We start from the raw sequence: 20,554 nt of genomic DNA on the forward strand, positions 1-20,554 counted from the left end.
ACACCTTTGTACCTGTGTCTTTATATATCCATCCCCTAATATCTGGTACCACTTGAGGAAAAAAAGACTGTCTCACCCAGTTAACGGGACATGGTGCTTTAATCCGTATTTTTGTGAGTTACACCAGAATGATTAGAATCTATGCCCGTAGCACTTTAGTAAGCTGTGCTTAAACTTAGTTACCAACTAGAACCTCTTAAAATGTGTTACTTTTTAAATCTGCCTTCATCGGAACAGCAGGCCTTTGTTTCTGTCACTCCCGTCCTTTCCCTGCTTGACCCACGCTGCTTGAATTGTGTGCCTTTTGCCATAACTGAGGGCTGATTCTCTGGTAGCCTCCTCACCGAGTCTGTGTGTTCCAGGGACCAGCAGTGTGGGCACATTGCTGGAGGCTTGTTGCCCCACTCCGGGTGCACTGGATCTGAATCTGTGTTGTAGCAACATCCCCAAGTGATCCTTGTGTTTGAGAAGCACTGGATTAGTGTTTTGTGTTTTACTTAGTGGAACTGTGCTGTGGGAAGCATCACTCCTTTGAAAAAGGCTAGAGCATGGGAATGCGCTAGGGATCCCATCTTGCCACTTACTGTTCAGTTACGTGATATGGATCTGATGAAGCCGAGGGCTGTTCTAGAACACGTGATTGAGCTTACAGAGAGTCCTTTAACAGAAAGCCCTGAAACCCTGGGCCTTGGGCTTCCTGGCCTACCATTTGAGACTCCATATCTCCAGTCCTCTTTAGCAAAACGGACTGGCGATGCCTGCCACACCTGTTTTTCTAAGAGTCGAGTCAGGTGGGATCCTGTGTTGTGAAATGCTGGAGCTGTCGATGGGGCTGGGGTGGCACTCCTCCAGCCGGTGAGCCCTGCCTTGTTAGAGGTTGTGCTGGCTTTGCTAGAGGTCATCATGGTGATTGGAAGAGGTCTGTGTATTCTCTTCAACATGGCATTTAGATTTGAACCTGACAGTTTTCTGACCATGCTTGCAGTCCTGACCTCCAATTCCAAATAGCTACAGTGAGGATTTCATAGCAAAGTTTTAGATGTCTCTGTGCCCTGCTGGGCACCTAAATAGCTTGATTGCATCCTTTGTGACGCTGTGTCCTGTAACTTATTTTGTGCACAATATGTTGATGAATAAAGTTTTCATAACTCAAACAGGTCCTACTGTGGTTATACGATAATATATTCAATGAGATACTACTTTCTTTTATTTTTATTCATTAAAAAAATATATATATATATTTAAAGATTTTATTTAATTACTTGTCAGAGAGAGAGAGAGAAAGCTCACAAGCAGGGGGAGGGGAGAGGCAGAGGGAGAATCGGGCTTCCCACTGAGTGGGGAGTCCGACGTGGGACTGGATCCCAGGGCTGGATCATGACCTGTGCCAAAGGCAGACACTTAACTGACTGAGCCACCCAGACATCCCTATTTCCTGTTTTTTAAATATAATTTCCTTATATTATAAAAATATGTATTACTATATTATCATATTTAATTATACCAATTGTGTATATTATATGTAATTATATATTCTATTATTCTAAAGCTTTAAGTTTTCTGAGTCCCAAACCAAAGTAGGAGGCGATCGTGTGGTCTCTGTAATCGCATGAACTCCGATGACTTTTCTCTCTATGTTGAAACATGAGTGAAGGGTCTCTGCAGTGTCTCCCAGCTCCCTGTGGAACTGGTCATGGTTCTGTTTCTTGGTTCATAGATTGCTTTGGTCCCACAAATGGTCATGTGTGTTTCCAGAAACCTGAATAGAACCCTGTCCTGAATACTCTGATATCATCTGTTCTTGCCCCTCAGCTTCCATGTTCATTTCCTTTTTCATCCAGTTATTCAGTGTATTGTGCAGGGTGTTATTGTAACACAGCAGATGCATTTCCGAAGATAATGTAAAATGCATCCCACTGAATAGATGTTTAGTTATCCTTCAAAGTAAAATAACTTTGTTTCTGTTTTTACATTTTAATGATAATTACCTTTTGTGCAGTGTTAATCTCTGTGCTAGAGACTTTATATGTTTTATTAATATTTTATTACTATAAAGAAGACACAATTATAGCAAAAGTTGTTAAGTGCTACAGAAAATGAAATGTGGAAGTCTTCTCCACCCTTCCAAAATTCCCAGTCCAGCTCTCCAGCAGGAAACAATGTTAGCATTTTGTATGTCCTTCTAGAAACTATGTGTATCCTAACCATATATATGTATCTCTCTCCTTTTTCAGTGAAATGGATTCATACAGTATAGGCTGTTCTGTAGCTAGGTTTTATTTACACATAAAGATATACTTTGGACTTCTTTCCATAGTAATATAGCCTGATCTAACTCATTCTTCTTTATTGTGCAGAATGTCCAATGTACAGCTATGACAGAATTTAAGTCTGCTATTGGTGATATTTAGATTGTTTCCAGTTTTTGCTGGTACGAACAGTGGGGCAGTCTGTAACATCTTTCTCTGTACATTTATCTTTACACATTTTTCAAGTATATTCAAAAGATAAATTCCTAGTAGTACTGTGGTCAAAGGATAGGGGTATTTAAACTTCTCATTAGGAGTGCCACGTTGCTCTCTTAGACAGTTGTGCTAATTTGCATTTGAAATTTAACTCTGAGAAGAGCCAAGAGTGGATGCTGTAAAGTGTAAATAATTTGATCCACGTTCTCAAAGGTGGAAAGTAGTTAGAGTCAGCTTTCAAACTCAGATTCACCCACACTGTTTCTTCTAAGCTAGATGTCTCAGTTACTGTTTTTTTTTTTTTAAAGATGTTATTTACTTATTAGGGAGAAAGAGAACACAAGACGGGGGGCGGGTGGGCAGAGAAGAGGGAGAAGCAGACTCCCCATGGAGCAGGGATCCCGATGCGGGACTTGATCCCAGGGCCTGGGATCAAAACCTGAGTTGAAGGCAGACACTTAACCCACTGAGGCACCCAGGTGCCCCTCAGCTGCTATTTTAAAGCATAGAGATTATTCCTTATATTTTTATATTCTTAACAGACAATCAGGCAGTTATGATAATTCTTCCATTATAAATACACAGCCCTTTATGATTTTGTATATTGATTTTATATCCTGCAAGTTCATTGAATTCACTTATTCTCAGTTTTGTGGTGAAGTCTTTAGGGTATTCTACATATAATATCATGCCATCTGCAAAGAGTGACAGTTTTACTTCTTCCATTCTGATTTGGAGGCTTTTTATTTCTTTTTCTTGCCTAATTGCTGTGGCTAGGACTTCTGATACTGTGTTGAATAAAAGTGGTAAGAGTAGACATCCTTCTTTTGTTCCTGATGGTAAAGGAGGAGCTTTCAGATTTTCACCATTGAGAATGATGTTAGCTGAGGGTTTGTCATATGTGGTCTTTATTATGTTGAGGTATGTTCCCCCTATACCCACTTTGTTGAGAGTACTTACCACAAATGGATGTTGAATTTTGTCAAAAGCTTTTTCTGCAATTATTGAGAAGACCATATGATTCTTCTCCTTCATTCTATTAATGTGGTATGTCACATTGACTGATTTATGAGTGTGAAACCATCCTTGTATCCCTGGGATAAATCCCACTTGACTACGGTGTATAATCCTTTTAATGTATTGTCGAACCCAGTTTGCTAATATTTTCTTGGGGATTTTTGCCTCTCTGTTCATCAGGGATATTGGCCTGTGGTTCTGTTCCTTGTGTGGTTTTACTGTCGGGGTAATGCTGGCCTTGTAAATGAGCCTGGAAGCTTTCCTTCCTCTTCTAAGCCCTTAATGGTGGTCCTGTGAGATGGACATTGATTATTATCCTGATTAATACATGGAAAGACCTGAGGCTCAAAGAAAAAAGAAATTAAATTTTAAAATGTAATCAGAAGATGGTCCTTGACCAAAGGCCCTATGACCCCCCAAACTGCCAGAGCACTCGAGATTTAAAAATGCTAGAAGAGGTGAAATAAGGGGTGTGGGATTAGTGGCTTTGAATGTATTGATATTGGCGCATTATGTTCATGAACAACAGGAAAATACAATTTCTGGCCATGGGGCCCTGTCACACCTCAAGCCAACAGTAGCTCAGAAACAGCTTTCTTTTGGCTGCCTCTGTGTGTGACGGCCCTGGGGAAAATGGGTGATTTACAGTTCACTGCATTTGACCCAGAACTTTCCTTAGACCTCACTGCAGACATAATCAGTGGCATCACATCTGTCAGGATGGTTCCTTTTTATTATGTTGACTCTTCCTCTGTCTCAGCTGCTTTTCCTCTTAGCTCTCTCTGTCTTAGGCTCAGACCACATTTTTTTCTTACCTGCCCCAGTTCTAAAGAACTAAGATTTTCTCTGGAAGGCCGTGGGATCCATTCTTGACTTCAGATTGAAACTTTGCTGTTTTCCTGGCCAAGTATATCCACCGAACTTAATCCACAGACATTTCTTAGAATAATTTTTTCCCCGTTTTTGCTTTTAATTATTTTCTGTTTATAATTCACAACCTTAGTCAATTTGCTCTATTTTATGATTGAAGAACCTGAATCGTAGACGCTCATGTGACTTCAGACGCCAGCCAGCCAGAGTTCAGATGACTGTTTGCTCTCCACTAGTTCCCGCTCCATCGGGAGAAGTCTCCAGTGTAAGAAACAGGTTCTGTTCCAAAAATCCATTTGTAGGTCATTACTTGGCACTTGGATTGCATTTTACCGACGGTGGGGGGAAATGTTATAACCGGTGATTAGGCCCCTTGGCCGGCCTACAGAATTCTGTTTAACTCTTATATAACCACCTAATGATGCATTTGCAGTAAAAGTAAGAGAATGATCGTGGGATTCTGGTTACAAAGAAAACTCTCTTTCCCAGGAAAAGCGTCCAGTCGGAAGACAGGACACAGAGGGAACTGGAGAGTCTGCAGGGACATCAGGGGGCTGGGAAGGCTGCTAGAGGCTGGGACACTGTCTAAAGCCCAGTTTGTTGTTAAAACTTTGAGGATCTGGGTGGTTGTTAGACACTCGGCGCCCGCATAACTTCCACAACAGCTGTGATTAGCATCGACAAAATAGATTATCTGAGAGGATATTAAAGAACCTCACAGTAAAAACAAACCAGCAAATCAGAGAAAACATTCCCCCTTTCGTCCTCCAGGTGGTGAGGTCAGTGGAGCTGGTTCTCTGTTGGCCCACGGACCCCATGAGCTGGGGCAACCGGACTGAGTTCTGGAGAGAAGGAGTGCGTCCCGGTTGGGGGGAGAGGAGCCTGTGATGTCTGTGTGGAGTGTTTGTCCACGGAGTATCTGCCTCTGGAAAGTGACCGCATTTATGTCCTGTGGCTCGTTCTCCTTGCACGTTCTAGGCTGCCTTGCACTTCAGCCTACAAACAAGCATCTTAAATTTCACTTGGCTTTGGAGAAAGTGTAGTGCCTCTTTAGACGCCCCCGCCCCTGATTCGTGTCTCATTGTCCTCAGACATTTGCATGCAGCTTTTTTTGTTGTTAGTAAAAGGGAGAATACATTCAGTGAGAGGAAGCTGTGGTGACAGGGTGACAGAACCTCCCTGAGGCGCTCTCAGGGTGAGATCCCGCCTCACTGAGAAAGCGAGGGGAGGCCTGCCACTGCGCCTGCCCTGCCCTCCCACTGGGCAGGTGACACGTGGGCCTGCCAGCGCCCTGTGCCGGGTGCCTATCCCCAGAGCGGGAAACTGCCTTTACTACGACGCTCAGGATCTCTCCCTGTGGTCCCTGCAAAGGAGGGTGGACCCATGACCACTTTCAGAAGTGGTAAGACAGGAGGAGAGAAGTCACCATGCACCCGGTTTTATGTATATTCTGATGTTTATAGATTCTTTGTCTTTCCACTAGGATAATTTATAAAGAAATTATTTGGGGTCCATGTAATTCTTCCATCTCTTACGATGTAGAATTTGTGCGTGTGTTTTGAGGAGTCTTCTGTCCCAAAGGTAAATACAGTAATGATGCTGAATTTGTGCCCAGTGTCTTCTGGGCGCCAGCCTCAGATTGGAAGCGCGCATCGCTGTGACGCACTCTGCTCAGAAATGCCCCTGCCGTGGGACGTGTGTTGGGTGAGAATGCACCCGGGGCCCTTCCTGGTGGCCCTTCCTGGTGGGGCCCAGGTTTGCCAGGTTGGCTGACCATGTGCTCAGACTGAGCCGAGGTGGTTTCTTCTGCTGCCTGCGTGTCTGCAGGAGGCTGGGAGACACCTGGGAGAGACTGGTCTGGAGGCTCTTCCGTCTGCTTCGAGGACTGCCCTGCGGGAGGGGTTAGCAAACCACACCGTCTCTTGCTGTTTTCTTGTGAGCTTTCACGTGCGGGTTAAACAGACCGCGGGCAGTGGGTGGCGCGTTGTTCTTACTGCAAATTCCCCGATTTGGTGTGTGTGGTCAGAGGTGAGGTGGGTGAGTGGGGAGGGAGGAAGTTGTGTTTGCTTTCATTTGTTGGTGGGACAGAAACATGGTACTGGTATTTTGACTGTTAATTTTCCTTTACATTGAAGGGCCCGGACCTTATGGCAAAAGGAAAAAAGTTAAGAACAAAAATCTGATTTCAAGCAAATCCTAACCATACTATTATTTTTCTCATGTGCAAGCAATGCTACATAACACAGAAGACAAAGTAATAAGTTCTTGGCAACTTTCGTGGCATGCGTGTTCATTTTTTAAGCATTGTAGTCATCAGTTGAGGGGGAAAAATGGTGTCTGATATCTCGATCGCAGCAATTCTTGGCTTAGCCGATTACTTTTTATTTTCTTTTGTTTCTTCTTATTCTAGGACCTGAGAGACTTAGGGGGAAAAATCATATTTTCTTGAGATTTTTCTAAGACATAAGACGTTCTTAAGATTATTCAAATTATTTTAACCTACACAACTCACTGCCCTCATGACGGCCCTTCATTTTGTCCTTACTCCTGTGTCCTAACACCTCACGCCTGGGGGAAGAGTCACAGGGCGATGTTGGTGCCCTCTCTGTCCCCATCCTCTCCTAAAATGTGCTAAGTCTTATCCCATACTTCACACCAAGGATGAGGACGGGGAGAGAAGGACTGAAAGCAGAGGTGGGGAGGCGCAGGCGGGACGGCGGCTCTGCGGGTGCACCGAGCAGCTGTGGGGCCCCTTGCAGAGGCTGATGGGTTCCCCCGTGCTCTCGACTCCTTCCAGTAGCTTTCCTGTCTTGTCTGCATCTTTGCCTGCCGGCCTGTCACTGGTTGGTTTTGTATCATTTTCTCTCTTAGGGCCAAGAAATTGGAACATGGCCGTGAGCAATGGAAACAGCGATTTTGTGGTTCTGAGCAACGGCAGCATCGCAACCAGTGCTCCCAACCCTGGCGCCCTCACACCCTGTGATGGGGACCTCGCCACCCAGCAGCTCACACCCAGAGAGGCCCCGAGAACAAAAATGAGTCCGAATGGATGCCTGCAGGTCAATGGCAGTATGAAGTCCTCCTTTCTGCCCGTGGACAGCCACCAGAGAGCACCCGCGATGCTGTCCCCGTGCTGCCACCCGTGCCCGTTTCATCAGCCCCTGGCCGGCCAGAGCAGTCACCCAGAGGGCCGGCCCGAGGCTGGCCCAGCTGCGCCTTCTGCTCTGGCCTCGTGCTGCATGCAGCCACACTCCGAGTATTCTGCACCTCTGTGTCCCAGCCATTCGCCCGTCTACCAGACTGCGTGCTGCCTGCAGCCCTCTCCGTCCTTCTGCCTGCACCACGCGTGGCCCGGCCGTTTCCCACACCAGCCCGTGCAGCAGCACGCGGCCGGCTTCAGGTGAGTGTGCGCGGGTTCTGCTCACCTTTGCGCCTACCCAAGTCTGCAGGGTGCCCGACTTGTGTTGATTTCCCCAAAAGGAGGAAGATACATACGTCAGAGAAGGAAAACCAAAATGCACATGAAATAATGTGTCTCTGTGTCATCCGTTGATAGACCCTCATGTGCTTTCTGCCTGCCTGCCAGTCGGTTTGGTGTCCCTGGTGACCTTGACTTACCCGTAAAACTATTACTGTCAGTCGCAGTTACTCCTTGTGGGGAATATGTCTGTGTCAAGGCTGCCTGAACAGGAGTCTTGATGGTCCTCAACCTTTATGACAATGAAGCAGTTGCTTCCTCAGGCTTCCCAGCGGCCGTGTCCACCAGCTGTCCGTATGGTTTGGGTGATCATTCAGTACATTGAGGTCAGACCTTTCCTCATGGGGGGAGCCTGTCGATCTGTAGTGTAGGTCTTTGAAAACTATGTTTTATGAAGCATTTTTGGGTCTGGTAGACAGAAAAGCGCTGGGCACACCTGTGTCATGGCCGGCTCCCACCCCATGCCAGCACGTGCTTTCTGCTCAGTGTCTCTTCCGTTGTCTCCTCCACGTGCACCGCAGGTGAGCGACATTGGTGTATTTTATGAAATACTAAGTGCTTTGTAGAGACCAAGTATCAGTTCACATTTCAGGTAATGAGCTGTCAGTGAGCTGGGAGAGCACTCCCCTTTTCTGATGAGGATATAGTTTACACACAGGGAGATGTGCCAGTCTGAAGTGCACAGCTGGATCGGTGTGGACCCTCGTGGTCCACACCTGGCCCACTTGGAACGTTTCTTTCCGGGGTGATGGAGAACGTCCCCTCCAACCGCCGCCTCCTCGTTCCTGCTGTCTTCACCCGACAAGGTCGCTGTTCTGAGCTCTGTTACTGCACGCTGGTTTTGCCTGCTCTGAAAACTCGTGCGAATGGAGTCACACAGTACATGTGTTTCCTGCAGTTTCCACTCAGCATAGTGTTGGAAGACTCGTCTAACTGTGCGTAGTTTTCCTTTCTGTTGCTGAGCCACAGTCCACTGTGTACCTGAGACAGATTCACTGTTCCCTCCAGTGTCTGTCAGACCTCCAGTTGTGAAGTACGTCCTGGGAATGTCGCGTACATATGGCGTGCTGACTGCAGCTAAGAACACTGGGCTCTGTATTTGGAAGTTGCTAATAGAGCAGATCTTAAAAGTTCTCATGGCAAGAAAAGGCTTTTGTAACTGTGGGTGGTGACAGATTTATTGTGGTGCTAATTTCACAATGTATACAAATATCAAATGATGTTGAAACTAATATGGTGCTGCATGCAATCACAGCTCAGTAAAAAAGGAGTCAGATCCAGGCAGAGGTTAAGTAATGGATCTTTTCACCTTCATCAGGTTCGGGTTGCTGTTGACATGATCTGGTTTCACTGTTTTAAAAAGAAGGCAGAGAGAGATGGGGAAAGACAGCAGGGCTTGGGAACCGGGGGACATTCCTCTGCAGCGTGTTTCTGCAGTTTCTAAATATGTTTTCCACGTCAGAAAAGCCACAGAACTATGGGAAGGACATGCCAAAGCCATTTCTCAAAAGGCTTGTCCTGATAGCGTTGTGCTCTGTGACCAGCTCTAGGCTCCTTCCACTTTGAATTAAACCGTGGAAGTAGTTGACTTTGAAATTGAATGGTCATCGGTATTGATGTTTTTGAATCATCAGTTACATGGTTGTGAGTGTGAGGGGAGACAGCTAGTTCTACATTTGGAGGCTGATCCCTCATTTAAAAACTTTTAGAAAATATTAAAGCTATGGGTAGAAAATATTAAACCAATTCTTTATGGTAGGCATGTCAATATTTTCAGGACTTTAGCTTCACATTTCTCAGAAACCGATTCTTAAAAGGATGAGAGTCCTATGTACATACACTTTAAATAGGACAGCATTGGGGTGGCTCAGTCGGTTACATGGCCGGCTCTTGGTTGCAGCTCAGGTCATGATATCGTGAGAGGTCGTGAGATCGAGCCCCGCATCAGGCTCCGTGCTGGGTGTGGAGCCTGTTTAAGACGCTCTCTCTCTCCCCCTCTGCTCGCCTGCTCTCTCTCTAATAAGCAAGTAAATAAAACCTTTAATAAAAAATAAGACAAATGGAATGGCATTAAAAAACAAACAGATAGGGGCGCCTGGGTGGCACAGCGGTTAAGCGCCTGCCTTCGGCTCAGGGCGTGATCCTGGCGTTATGGGATCGAGCCCCACATCAGGCTCTTCCGCTATGAGCCTGCTTCTTCCTCTCCCACTCCCCCTGCTTGTGTTCCCTCTCTCGCTGGCTGTCTCTATCCTGTCGAATAAATAAATAAAATCTTTAAAAAAAAAAAACAGATAAAAATGCCATATTTGTCTATCAAGAAAAGTTGTAGAAAAAAGTGGAATATTACATGAGAAATTTTTTGTATTTAGAATTTTTCTCTAGAATTTGAGCCTTTTGATCAACTATGTATTACAGATGTAGAACCTTTTACAGATGCCTGTAAAGGAGTGTCTGTTCGCAGTTGTGTCTACCACATACCTCACTGTAAAATGTGACCTGCCAAAGCTACTTCCTTATTTTATACATTCGGTTATTTGTATGATCAACAGTATTTACCGAGTATTTACACGTGCTGACCATCACAGATGTCATTCTGAACGAGGTGAGACTGCGAGGTGGTAGGAGGGAAACAGAAAGGCCAGCCTCCAGCCATAGCTACGAAATCATGAGACGTGTTTCCAAGAAGGAGCTCATGGGCTGCGGGTGAATAGAAGTCGCCAGTGCGCGGATGGGAACAGTTTGCACAAAGACGTGTGTCTGCACCCGCGCCACAAATGGGCCCACCCGGCTGGTGTTTGGGCTTGTTTTTTTTGGATTTTATTTGTTTATGAAACACTTAAGCCATAGAGAATGTTTTAAAGGGTCAGTCAAGTAGCAACTGTAATTTTATCCTGGCTCATTTGCGCTGCTCTCTTTCCTTACCTTCTATAAAGTGATAGGTTCCGTCTTATCCCTTCTTGGCTCTTTAGGCTCCAGCACGTCTCTTGAAAAGATTCATTAGATCAATCACCTGTGTGTGCTTTTTTGCTTTGTAACATTATCTGTTAATCTTTTGATCACTAAAATTAAGATCAGTGCAAGAATCATGGTAATACTCTATTTTAATCCCATTTATCACCAAATATGAAGTAGTTTACGTAGATGTCATTTTAGGCTTCCCAGTTCTTCATTTCTAGATTCCCATCTTCATACCCACAGTCTGGCCCTTAATTATGGGGTCCAGTTGAGAACACTAAGGAATTCAGAAAGGCAAAAGGTGATGTCTTCCTACCAAGAGACAAGGCATACACCCGCTTGGCCATCTGAATCACCTGGGGAGTTAGACATTAAATAAGTACGATAATAATGATGTTTCCTTTGCAGTAGAAAAAAATAACTCTAGGCAAGCAGAGGGGGGAAGGAGCCCTGTGGGTTGATGAGGTGAGAGGCCCTCTAACTGACATGGGAGGGCTTAGGGTGGGTAGGGAGTGAGGGGAGTGGGGCGGAGCATGGAAAGAGGAGGGAGGGAGGGGACAGAGCATGGAAGAGGGAGGGGAGCAGGAGTGGAGCATGGAAGGGCTGGTAGGGGAGCAGGGGCAAACCATGGAAGGGGGGAAGGGAGAGAGGCGGAACAGGAAAAGAGCCCCCTGGAGCCTCTCACACTCCACAGGCTCTGGTTTGGGGTCCTCTTACTGCCATCCGAATGGAAGGGTAATGGTGTTGTGACACGATTAACAAGGAGTTCTGTGTCCAGAAACAACAGACAGATTTCCTAATGCAAGGTCTGCAAAGAGCTGTTCTCAAGTGCGGCAGAGGAAGCCATGAATAATGCTTGGCAAGTCCCGGACTCCTGATCAGGGGGGAACCTGTGATGGTTCTGGGTGCCTGCCAAATGCAGGTTTACTTCCCGGAAGGTGGTTTCACAGACAGATGGTCACTCTGAGTGCTCCCCGGGGACCAGAGGCTCGAGAGCTGTGCAGTTGAGCAGGCGTGGCACAGAGGAGCCCATGAAAGGGGCTGACAGTCAAGCACACCCTCGTTCCTCCCCCGAACATGGTGCCTATGCCATTTGCAGCCTTCTCCTGCCATCCTTCCTGACTCTTCCAACGTCTGGCTCACTTGCTCAGAGGTGTTCATCTGTTTGCTTTTCCCTAGGGTGCTACTCACTTTCAACTCTTTTTCTTAACAAAGTAAGAAGTGAGAGCTCCTATGTTATGTTAGGAGAGAGAATTGACCACCTGAAATCTGGTTTCTCTGTATACGGTATATCACAACACCCGGGGGCCAGATGACGGCTCTGAGCGCCATTTTCCAAACTATCTTCCTGTGATGCAGATGCTCTGCGGTGATCCACCCTTTTCCCCTTTCCTGAGCCCTGGTGATTGAGTTATTTCTATTTAGTTGGGAAATTTGAAACAGAAATCACATTGAACACTTCATTAGCCCTGTGGCATGAACCTCGCACTGACGCAGATTGCAGTGTCTGTGAGTTGCGCCAGTCACTAGACTCAAACCAAATGCCTTTTCTAAGATGCTGGAGCGATGAGTGGACAAATTCAAGGTTAGTTATTCCCTTATGCAGCAAGTATTCAGTGAGTACGTACGTAATGGAGTCAGGTGCTGAAAACAGAGGTAAAAACGGCATGGTCCAGATCATAGTTGTATAAATTCTTCCCTCCTGTTTTCCTCTCTTACGATGACAGTTAGTACTAACAGCGACATAATCATGAGCCTTTACTTACTAATACAGATTGTGGGACTGCTGGGCAGGCATGTTGCGGGAAGGGATGGTCACACTGCGTGTATAGACGTGCGCTGTTCACAGGGCCCAGCAGACTTCAGAATTCTGTTCTAAGTCCTACTGGGCACTGTTCATGTGCCCGGGGGCCACCCATGCCAGTTGCTCCCATACTGGACATTTCCATTCTGGCAGGACGTTTTCCTGGGCAAGGTGGTCTCTTTTCTCTCGGAGCAACTGAAGTCCCTTCCAGCTTCCGCGGCTGCAAGTGGAGCGTTAGCGATGTAGAGCGGCAGCCATGTTTGACAGTGAACTCATGACTGTATCACAAAGAAATAGCAAAAGATACAATCCCTTTTCTTCAAAAATCTAAAGGCGTAAAGCCCTATACTATAAAAAATTGTAGTGGGTCAGTATCCTCGGAGGCCCCAGTTACATCCCACAAAAGCCACTGACACATTATTTAGATGAGTCTGAAGGCAAAAGGATCGGCGTATCTAATTTGTAGCCGGCAAATCTATGATACGTCAGACAGAGTTTTTCTGGGGGTAGGGAGACAGCCCTCCTTGCAGGCACCACTGGCCCTACTTTACGACTCGCGTTTCTCTTTTCCAGCCCTCTCTCTCCCTTGCCTCCCCCCCTCCAGGTGAGGGGTAAGCACGCGGCTTCGCTCACACACGCCCGTGTGAGCCCTGGTGCTGCCACTTGCTGGCTTTGTGTCTCGGGCAGGAGTGCTTCTCTCTCAGCCTTCTTTTCTGTCTTGGCAGAGACGGGAGTAAGTGTTCCTCTTTGGGTTGTGTTCTTTCTATTTCTTCTCTTTCTCCTTGCTGCTGTTCTTCCCTCCGTTCATCTTGTTTCAGAAATCAAGCTGCGGCTGAATGCTGGCGGAAATAAATACATGATGTATTGCTTTTCACTCTTATCCCTCCGCCCCGAAGAACAAGTGTAGCACACGGCCCCTGGCTCGCCGTCTGGACAAGGAGGGGACTGTTGAGAATAAGCGGGTCTCTCCTGCCCGAGAGACCCAGAGCCGCTGTACTAATGCTAATATATCATCTGATTACGTGGTTAATTTTAGAAGTCTGGTAAGATTTAATCTTGATTTCATTGAAACCGAAGTTTATTTTTAAATTCCTTAAAGTAGTCAAAATTAACTTTTAAGACAGGATAATGTTTGTAAAATCTAAAATGTTCCGAGCTTGCTTGCCAAAGTCAGACTGTTTGGCAGTCAGATGGGCTGAAGGCCTGTTTTATGGTAAGACTTCTCTTAGAGACTAATGTGTATAAAGGAATGGATTTCAGAGGGTGCCGTGGAATGCACATTTCAGAATTTGGACCTTGGTCGTCTTTTACTTTCATAGTAAATGTCAGCAAACAATGCCCTCTTTATTTCGTAAAAGTAATTAATATGACATTTTGGAATGAGGTAAACATGTTCCTTCTTCACCTCCTTTCCATGTCAGTGAGAGTTGTTTAGCAGATACTAGAGACTGAAGAGGAAAAAAAAGAGAAATGGTTCAAATGTTCTCCTTTTCTTTTGGCTAAAAAAAAAAAAAAAGTTTAAAGAAAGGTAAGAAATTCGACCGTCAATAAACCCTAATGAAAGGATCAGGTACATCTCAGGAAGACCCCAGTCGCTTGCCAAGGGCACCCTATTTCCAAACTTAAGAGGGTGGCTAGCTGTCACTTAAAAGAATTTACATAACTTAATGTTTATTAGGAGCATTTTGATTGCTGTACTATTTTGTGTTCTTTTCAGCAAATTGACTCCATAAAAATGCATCTTTTTTTTTTTTTTTTTTTTTTTAAGCGCAAACCAGATCTCTAACCAGTTAGTTGATATTTTGGATATGAACTACGCCTGGGGCATAGCTGGAACTCAGTAAATATTTGTTGAGTGAATGATCACAAAACAGTAATTCTTGGAACATATTATATAATGAAAGTTCACAGAGTTTAAACTTTTTAAGGAAACCTCATGAAGTTAGACCGGTCACTGGCATCAGGCACCGTGATGGTCTCAAAGGGTAGAGATGATTGGAGCAAACGCAGCTGCTCTCCAAGCACAGAGACAGAGTCTAGAGAGTCATGTGAGTCCCAGAGAGGGATTTGGGGGCCTTGCCTAAAATGCACACAGCCTGCAGCCCCGCCCCACGGGAGCAGAAGGCCTGGAGAACTTGGGAGTGGGGGGTGGGGGGTGGCTGGCAGGAGCAGGAGGTCTGGAGGGGGTGGGAGTGGGAGCGTGGGGGGGTGGCATGTGGCCTCCTTTGTCTGGAAAAGGACCCAGAGGAGGGGTGACAGCACGTTGTGCTGGGTGCGTTCATCTCATGGGATCCTGGAAGCACAGCACGCTGTGATGGTCCGAGGAGACTGTTCCCCCGAGCAGCGCATGCCCAATGCAGTGTGAGCGTCATAAAGAACTTACTGTCTAAGTACTCACACACAGCAGCTGTGTACTTCTCGTATCTTGGATTCACTACCTTTCCCTGGGCCTGCTGACCCGGGTTTTGGTACTCCTGTGTCTCTCCAGGGCCTAGCACCGTGCCTGGCATTTAGTAAACACTCAAATTAATTGCTTAACAGGCTAATAAATAACTGAGCATCCATCAAGTCCTTCTTGTGCAGAGCTTATTTTTATGATGTGATAATTTGATAATGAAAATCAGGAACCATTGGTCTAACGTAGTAAGATATTTTCCCAAATGATGGGGGAAGACACCACAGGTTCTTTTTCCCTAAAAACACTCTTATTTCTGTTGTTTGGGTCTATTTGGGAGGATACTTCCTTCTGTTCTTTAAATCTCCCTGCAAATGCATTGGTTCTGACTTTTAAAAAAAATTGGGGATACCTGGGTGGCTCAGTTGATTAAGTGTCTCTTGGTTTTGGCTCAGGTCATGATCTCGGTTGGGGTCCTGAGATCAAGCCCTGTGTCAGGCTCCATGCTCAGCGCAGAGTCGGCTTGAGATTCTGTCTCCCTTCGCCTCTCCCCCTGCTCTCTCTCCCTTCCTCTGTCTCTCAAATGAATAAATAAAATCACAGACTCATTCATAAGGAGCAAAGGGAAGACATGTAGAGACCTGGGCCCTCATACAGCGCCCACGGTGCCATCAAACTTGATCCTGGAGCCCCTTTGAGAAAGTCAGGTGGGGGGCCAGGAGCCTTTGCTCTGGAAGTCGGCCAGGAATAACCTTTCTGTTTGCTCGGCTCCAGCCCTCTCCAGGATATTTGCAGGGCTCGTAAGAGTGAGTTTTTAAAACTGGTGGATGAACCACAAATTCCTGAATTCTCTGTTCATATGTATTTTGTAAATTTAGAAAGCAGACTCAAATGAGAAGGTGCAGGTCCAGATGTGATAGATCCCTTGTTCTACGTGGATTTGCGAGTTAGGTGGTTTGAACAGTCCAAGGCTCTGATCGTTACCGAGTAGTTTGAGGTTCAAGCATGATGCTTTCTCCAGGAATGTGAACAGTTTACCGCTTCTAAGCACTATTCTGTGTGTCTAGTAAGAAGCAAGGATTGACAGCACATTCATTCCTTCAGACCCTATTTGTGTGTCTGTGGTCGCCTGGGCCTGCCCACCTTCCCTTCCTGAGACACTGCTTTCATTATGCTTCTCGGCCCTGGCTCAGGGATCCTTCACGGTTTCCCCAAACTCCTTGACCTGGCATTGGAGTCGGGGAGGGAGTGTGTTTGCTGGAGGAAGGAAGGGCGGTAGTTCAGGGAAAAGTCTGTAGCCCTGGACAGAAACAACGGTGACAGATCTCAGTGAGTGAGATGACTGTAACAGGTTTTCTTCCTGCCATTCAGCAGTTTAAATAGAAATCTGGTTAATGATGGACTGGGTCTTTGTTCCCACTTAACAGATAATTGAGACTTAGATCATTTTTGGGGTCCCAGCCAACACTAAATATCCTGGGTCTTTATTTTTTAGGTATTAGCCTAGGAGTTTTTAGTTGTCAGCCATTGACCACCATAGTGACCACCAGAAAGAAAAAAAAAAAAAACGATTTCATTGTAAAGCAATTCCTAGGAGACATGCATTTAAATGTATTATCCGATTGATAAAATGTCCCCCTCGCACACAGAGTAAAACCCCACCTTGAGCTCCACATTGTACTGATTCTTTTTCTTATTGTACTTTCTTACCCTCACCTTCTCCCAAAGCACATTCTACGCGAGCAGCATTCGCGTCTGGTGGGTATTTTGGCTTGAGGATTTTAGACTTCATTCCAGCATTCCATGCTCTTAAGTTAGTTAAGTTTAATAAGACTTTGCTGGCTTTCTGTGAGCTTTTCTTGGATCTCTTATTAGTGATTATTATTCACATCTTACTAAGAAGAGTATATGCTGTCCTCTTATTTAGCGTGTTTGGTGCGGGACTCACAGCAGTAGTCTGGCATGGAAAGGCTCACATTTAAGGGCAAGTGCTTTATAATTTAGTGTAATGTTAACTATAACACATGGCACTGTTTGCTTTGTAACCTCCAGCTAAACTGTGCAGGTGTAACTTCACGGGCCGAGGAAGAATGTTTTCTTTTAACCAAAGCTACTTTTCAGCCATTGAAAAATATTTGTAATGAACCAATTGTGTTTATCAGTGTTCTAATGTCTTTAAACAGTTTCCTTATTAAAACATACGACATTCTTGGATTCCTCTTTTGGGGTGTGCATTGCATGGGACCAGAGCTGTGTGATATTTTGACCTTAGTTACTGCCCCTCCTCTTTCCCCCTTCTAAGTGGCAGAGACAAAATGTGTTTGAAAATGAATTTCCCATGCCCCGATTCCCTCACCTTTCAGTGAGCAGCCCAAGAGCTGCCTTTTAACTAGCAGTCTCTAAAGAGGAGATAATTAATTAATAATAGACGAGGAAGTGACATCCTTCCCCATCGTCCCCCAGTTTTGGCTGACACAATTCCTTTCTTGTTTACTGAAATCACTGGGGAAAAAATAGCATTATTTCTTGCTTGCTTCTCAGGACCAGGCTCTACTAATAAGAAATTTCTTTTTAACTTAAATTGGAACTCAAGCTGTTCCATGAAAGTGAGATTTGTTCCAGCTTATGGGGCTTTGAGTCTGAGTGGAACAGACAGAGAATCACGTATATTATGCACAAAACATACTTTTCTCTTGGAGCATCGCATGGAAATGCCTCCACAGTCACCAGGCTCGGTTACTATTGGAGGCCACTATTCTCTCACCCTTCCCTCTGCATCCCCACTGGACAGACGTTCGTAAGTGTCAGGTGTTCCTCTTCTGCCAGTTTTGATTAAGTTGGCCTAGGGATTTTTAAATATGTTCAAAATGCACATTTCTATCATTGTGTCTGCTGAATCTTTTATTACATCTCTGCAAAATTCTTAATGTCTCCAGGGGAAAACTGCAAATTATTTAACAGCTCAATTGGAGGTGAGATTTTCTCAGCTGATCAGTAGCCACTAAATGCTTCCCTGGGCTTTCAAGTGGGTAGAAGTGAAAGACAGCAAAGGAGATTCAGGATTCAGCAGCGAGATTGTCCATAACCAGACATTTTAGCAGTTCGGTCATTTCGAAAAACATGGTTTATTTTCTCCCGTAGGCTTGCATTTCCTGTCAGCCATAAAGCAAATATAAAACTTGTATGTTAAAAGTGTAGACATTCATTACTGAAGGTAGAAACGGTCATAATCAGGAGTCTAGATGTATCTTAGATGTAAATTCAACATGGTTTGAAATGGAATTTTAGCGTCACGTAGTTTACAAGTAAAATATTTTATTTTTCATTAGTTAAAATAACCAACCTAAGATTTTGTGTTTAAAAGTCATGATTTAAAAGAAAAGCAATTCTTAATCATTGTGAATCAAGTCTATAAAACATAGAGTACACTCACGTGCATTTCATGGTGCCACCAAGGTGTGAAGATGGGAAGAAATGAAGATGGTGGTCAAGAGCCATGTCTCCCCTTCTCTGACCTGCAGATGTAGGCTCTGTGTGGAAATACAATCAGCTACTAATGACTTCTGTGTTAATGACCTCCTGGAATATGTCTGGACATGTGCACAATTAAGACTATTTAGTTTCCCATCTGCATTGCAATTTAGATTATATAGCATTCAAATTATTTTTTATTCTGCTATCACATGACTATCTCCTTTATGTAATGTCATAACGAAATTACATTTCTGAGAATTTTAATAGTAAGCTTTATCACTGTTACAAATTCTCTAAAGTAGTCCAAAATAATGAATAGTAGTCTTGAGTAAATGCACGACTGAGTAAAATTCTTTGAGTTATGAGATGGGACGTGGTTGTGCATTGTACCTGTGTCTTTGGCAAAGAAAATGGATTTCAGTGGCATAAAGTCTCAAATTTATAACAATATTAATAGTTTTATCGAAACCCTTCCCATATACCACCTTGTGCTATATTTTACGCACGCTCTCTGATTTAATCCTGGAAACGGCCCAAGGAATTCGGAGCTGTTGCTCATCTCTACTGCCAGATGAAACGATGAAGTGCCGTTTCAGAGACTAGGTGGTTACAAAGTGTGGGGCTTGGGGTGAGTCCTGGTCTCTGACTGCGCAGCTTTTCCTCTCCCGCTTCTGCTGCTGCAGCATCACAGAACAAGGTGTCTTAGTGTCAGCGAGGTTCAAGACTCAGTTACTGCTGTGTCGTAACCTCCGTGCAGGCTCGCCCTGGAGATCACAGATGACATGCAGATGATTGGCCTCGGCTGCAGGAGGATTTCCAGGCCGGGAGGCAGAGGAGGCTCCTCACGCGCCTCTCGCACAGACCCTGATTTCCCTGCTGTCCGTATCATGGGCACCCTGCACTCACACGCGGTGTTGTTGGAAATGCCAGTGGTAACGAGTAGATCTCGCAGGTTTTAAGGGCAACACGGCCTTTTTGGAGGAGCTGTCTGGATGGAACCCTCTGCTTTAGATGTCAAGCTGCCCCCCACCCACCGAGGGTTCTGGCGCTCCAGCCCTGTCTGCTGGGAGAAGCGCGTCCTCACTGCAAACCCTTGAGCACGCTTCCTCGTGCACCTCTCTCTCCAGTTTCCTCCTCGGGACTTAGCCTCAACCGCTGGACGCGGGTAGCTCACCTGCTTCTTGAGAGAACAGCCGAGGCTTTTGCCACCAGCCACATGGAGTCCTGGGTCTGAATCCTGCCCTCCACTCACCGACTGTGCAAATTTGGGGGGTTATTATCCTTTCTGTGTCTCTGTTCCTCATCTCTAAAATCTCCACTTAACCTTTCAGGATTGTTTTCAGAATTAAATGTTTTACTATGTCAAGTGCTTGGAATGTCATGTTTGACACGTAGTGCAGTTCCTGTCACTGTGCTTTTCCTTCCCCCTCTTGCCTATTAAAGATTTCAGATCCGGGGGGCCCCTGGGTGGCTCAGTCGGTGAAGCATCTGCCTTCGGTTCAGGTCACGATCTCAGGGTCCTGGGATCGAGTCCCACGTCGGGCTCCTTGCTCGACGAGGAGTCTGCTCCTCCCTCTGCCTCTGCTGCTCCCCCTGCTTGTGCTGTCTCTCGCATTCTGTCAGATGAATAAATAAAATCTTTTTTAAAAAGATTTCAGATCCCCATTTCCTGCCTGTATCTCTCATGTGATGGATGTCTCTGTATTCACAGTAGCATGTGGGATGTCTTCCTTTGAATATTCTGCCAAAGTCTCAGGAGAGCGCTTTGAAACCCTTAAACGGAAGCCCATGTACTTTGTTAATTAGACACTAGTGAGCATAGCTTATTGTAACTAGATATTATTGGTTCGGACAAGACTGTGAATTTTGGAAGAAACTAAAATGTCAGGAAACAGAATAATATGGATTTTTTTAAAATAACTTATTCAGAAGTAGCATAATGACAGAAAACTGAACCGAGAGTAGCCTTGATGATGAAGGTGTGTTGCTCACCAGAGGCAAAGGACCAGTGAAGACTCGTCTCTGAGCCACCCACTGAAATGTTACTAGGGCTTCATTTTTACGTATTTTCCTAAGTTTGAGCTAACCTGAATTTT

The 20,554-nt window shown here is 45.3% G+C and overlaps 1 protein-coding gene across 12 annotated transcripts in view; it reads left to right on the top strand.

Moving 5' to 3' along the window:
* The window catches only part of DISP1 (dispatched RND transporter family member 1), a 174,937-nt gene that overhangs the window by 124,472 nt on the left and 29,911 nt on the right, over positions 1 to 20,554 (top strand). For 10 of the 12 annotated variants that reach the window (XM_087859160.1, XM_045797159.2, XM_045797134.2 and 7 more), the window contains one exon: positions 7,224 to 7,752. The exons of 1 other annotated variant lie outside the window; for it this stretch is intronic. In XM_087859160.1, the coding sequence (XP_087715286.1) occupies positions 7,241 to 7,752 (512 nt within the window). In that variant the 5' untranslated portion in view covers positions 7,224 to 7,240. Of the gene's footprint in view, positions 1 to 7,223; positions 7,753 to 20,554 lie in introns of those variants that run through there. One more of the 12 variants, XM_045797205.2, reaches the window with a different exon arrangement.

Source organism: Ursus americanus, chromosome 2, assembly GCF_024610735.1.
Source record: "Ursus americanus isolate L20-20 chromosome 2, mUrsAme1.1.p, whole genome shotgun sequence".
NCBI lineage: Eukaryota > Metazoa > Chordata > Mammalia > Carnivora > Ursidae > Ursus > Ursus americanus.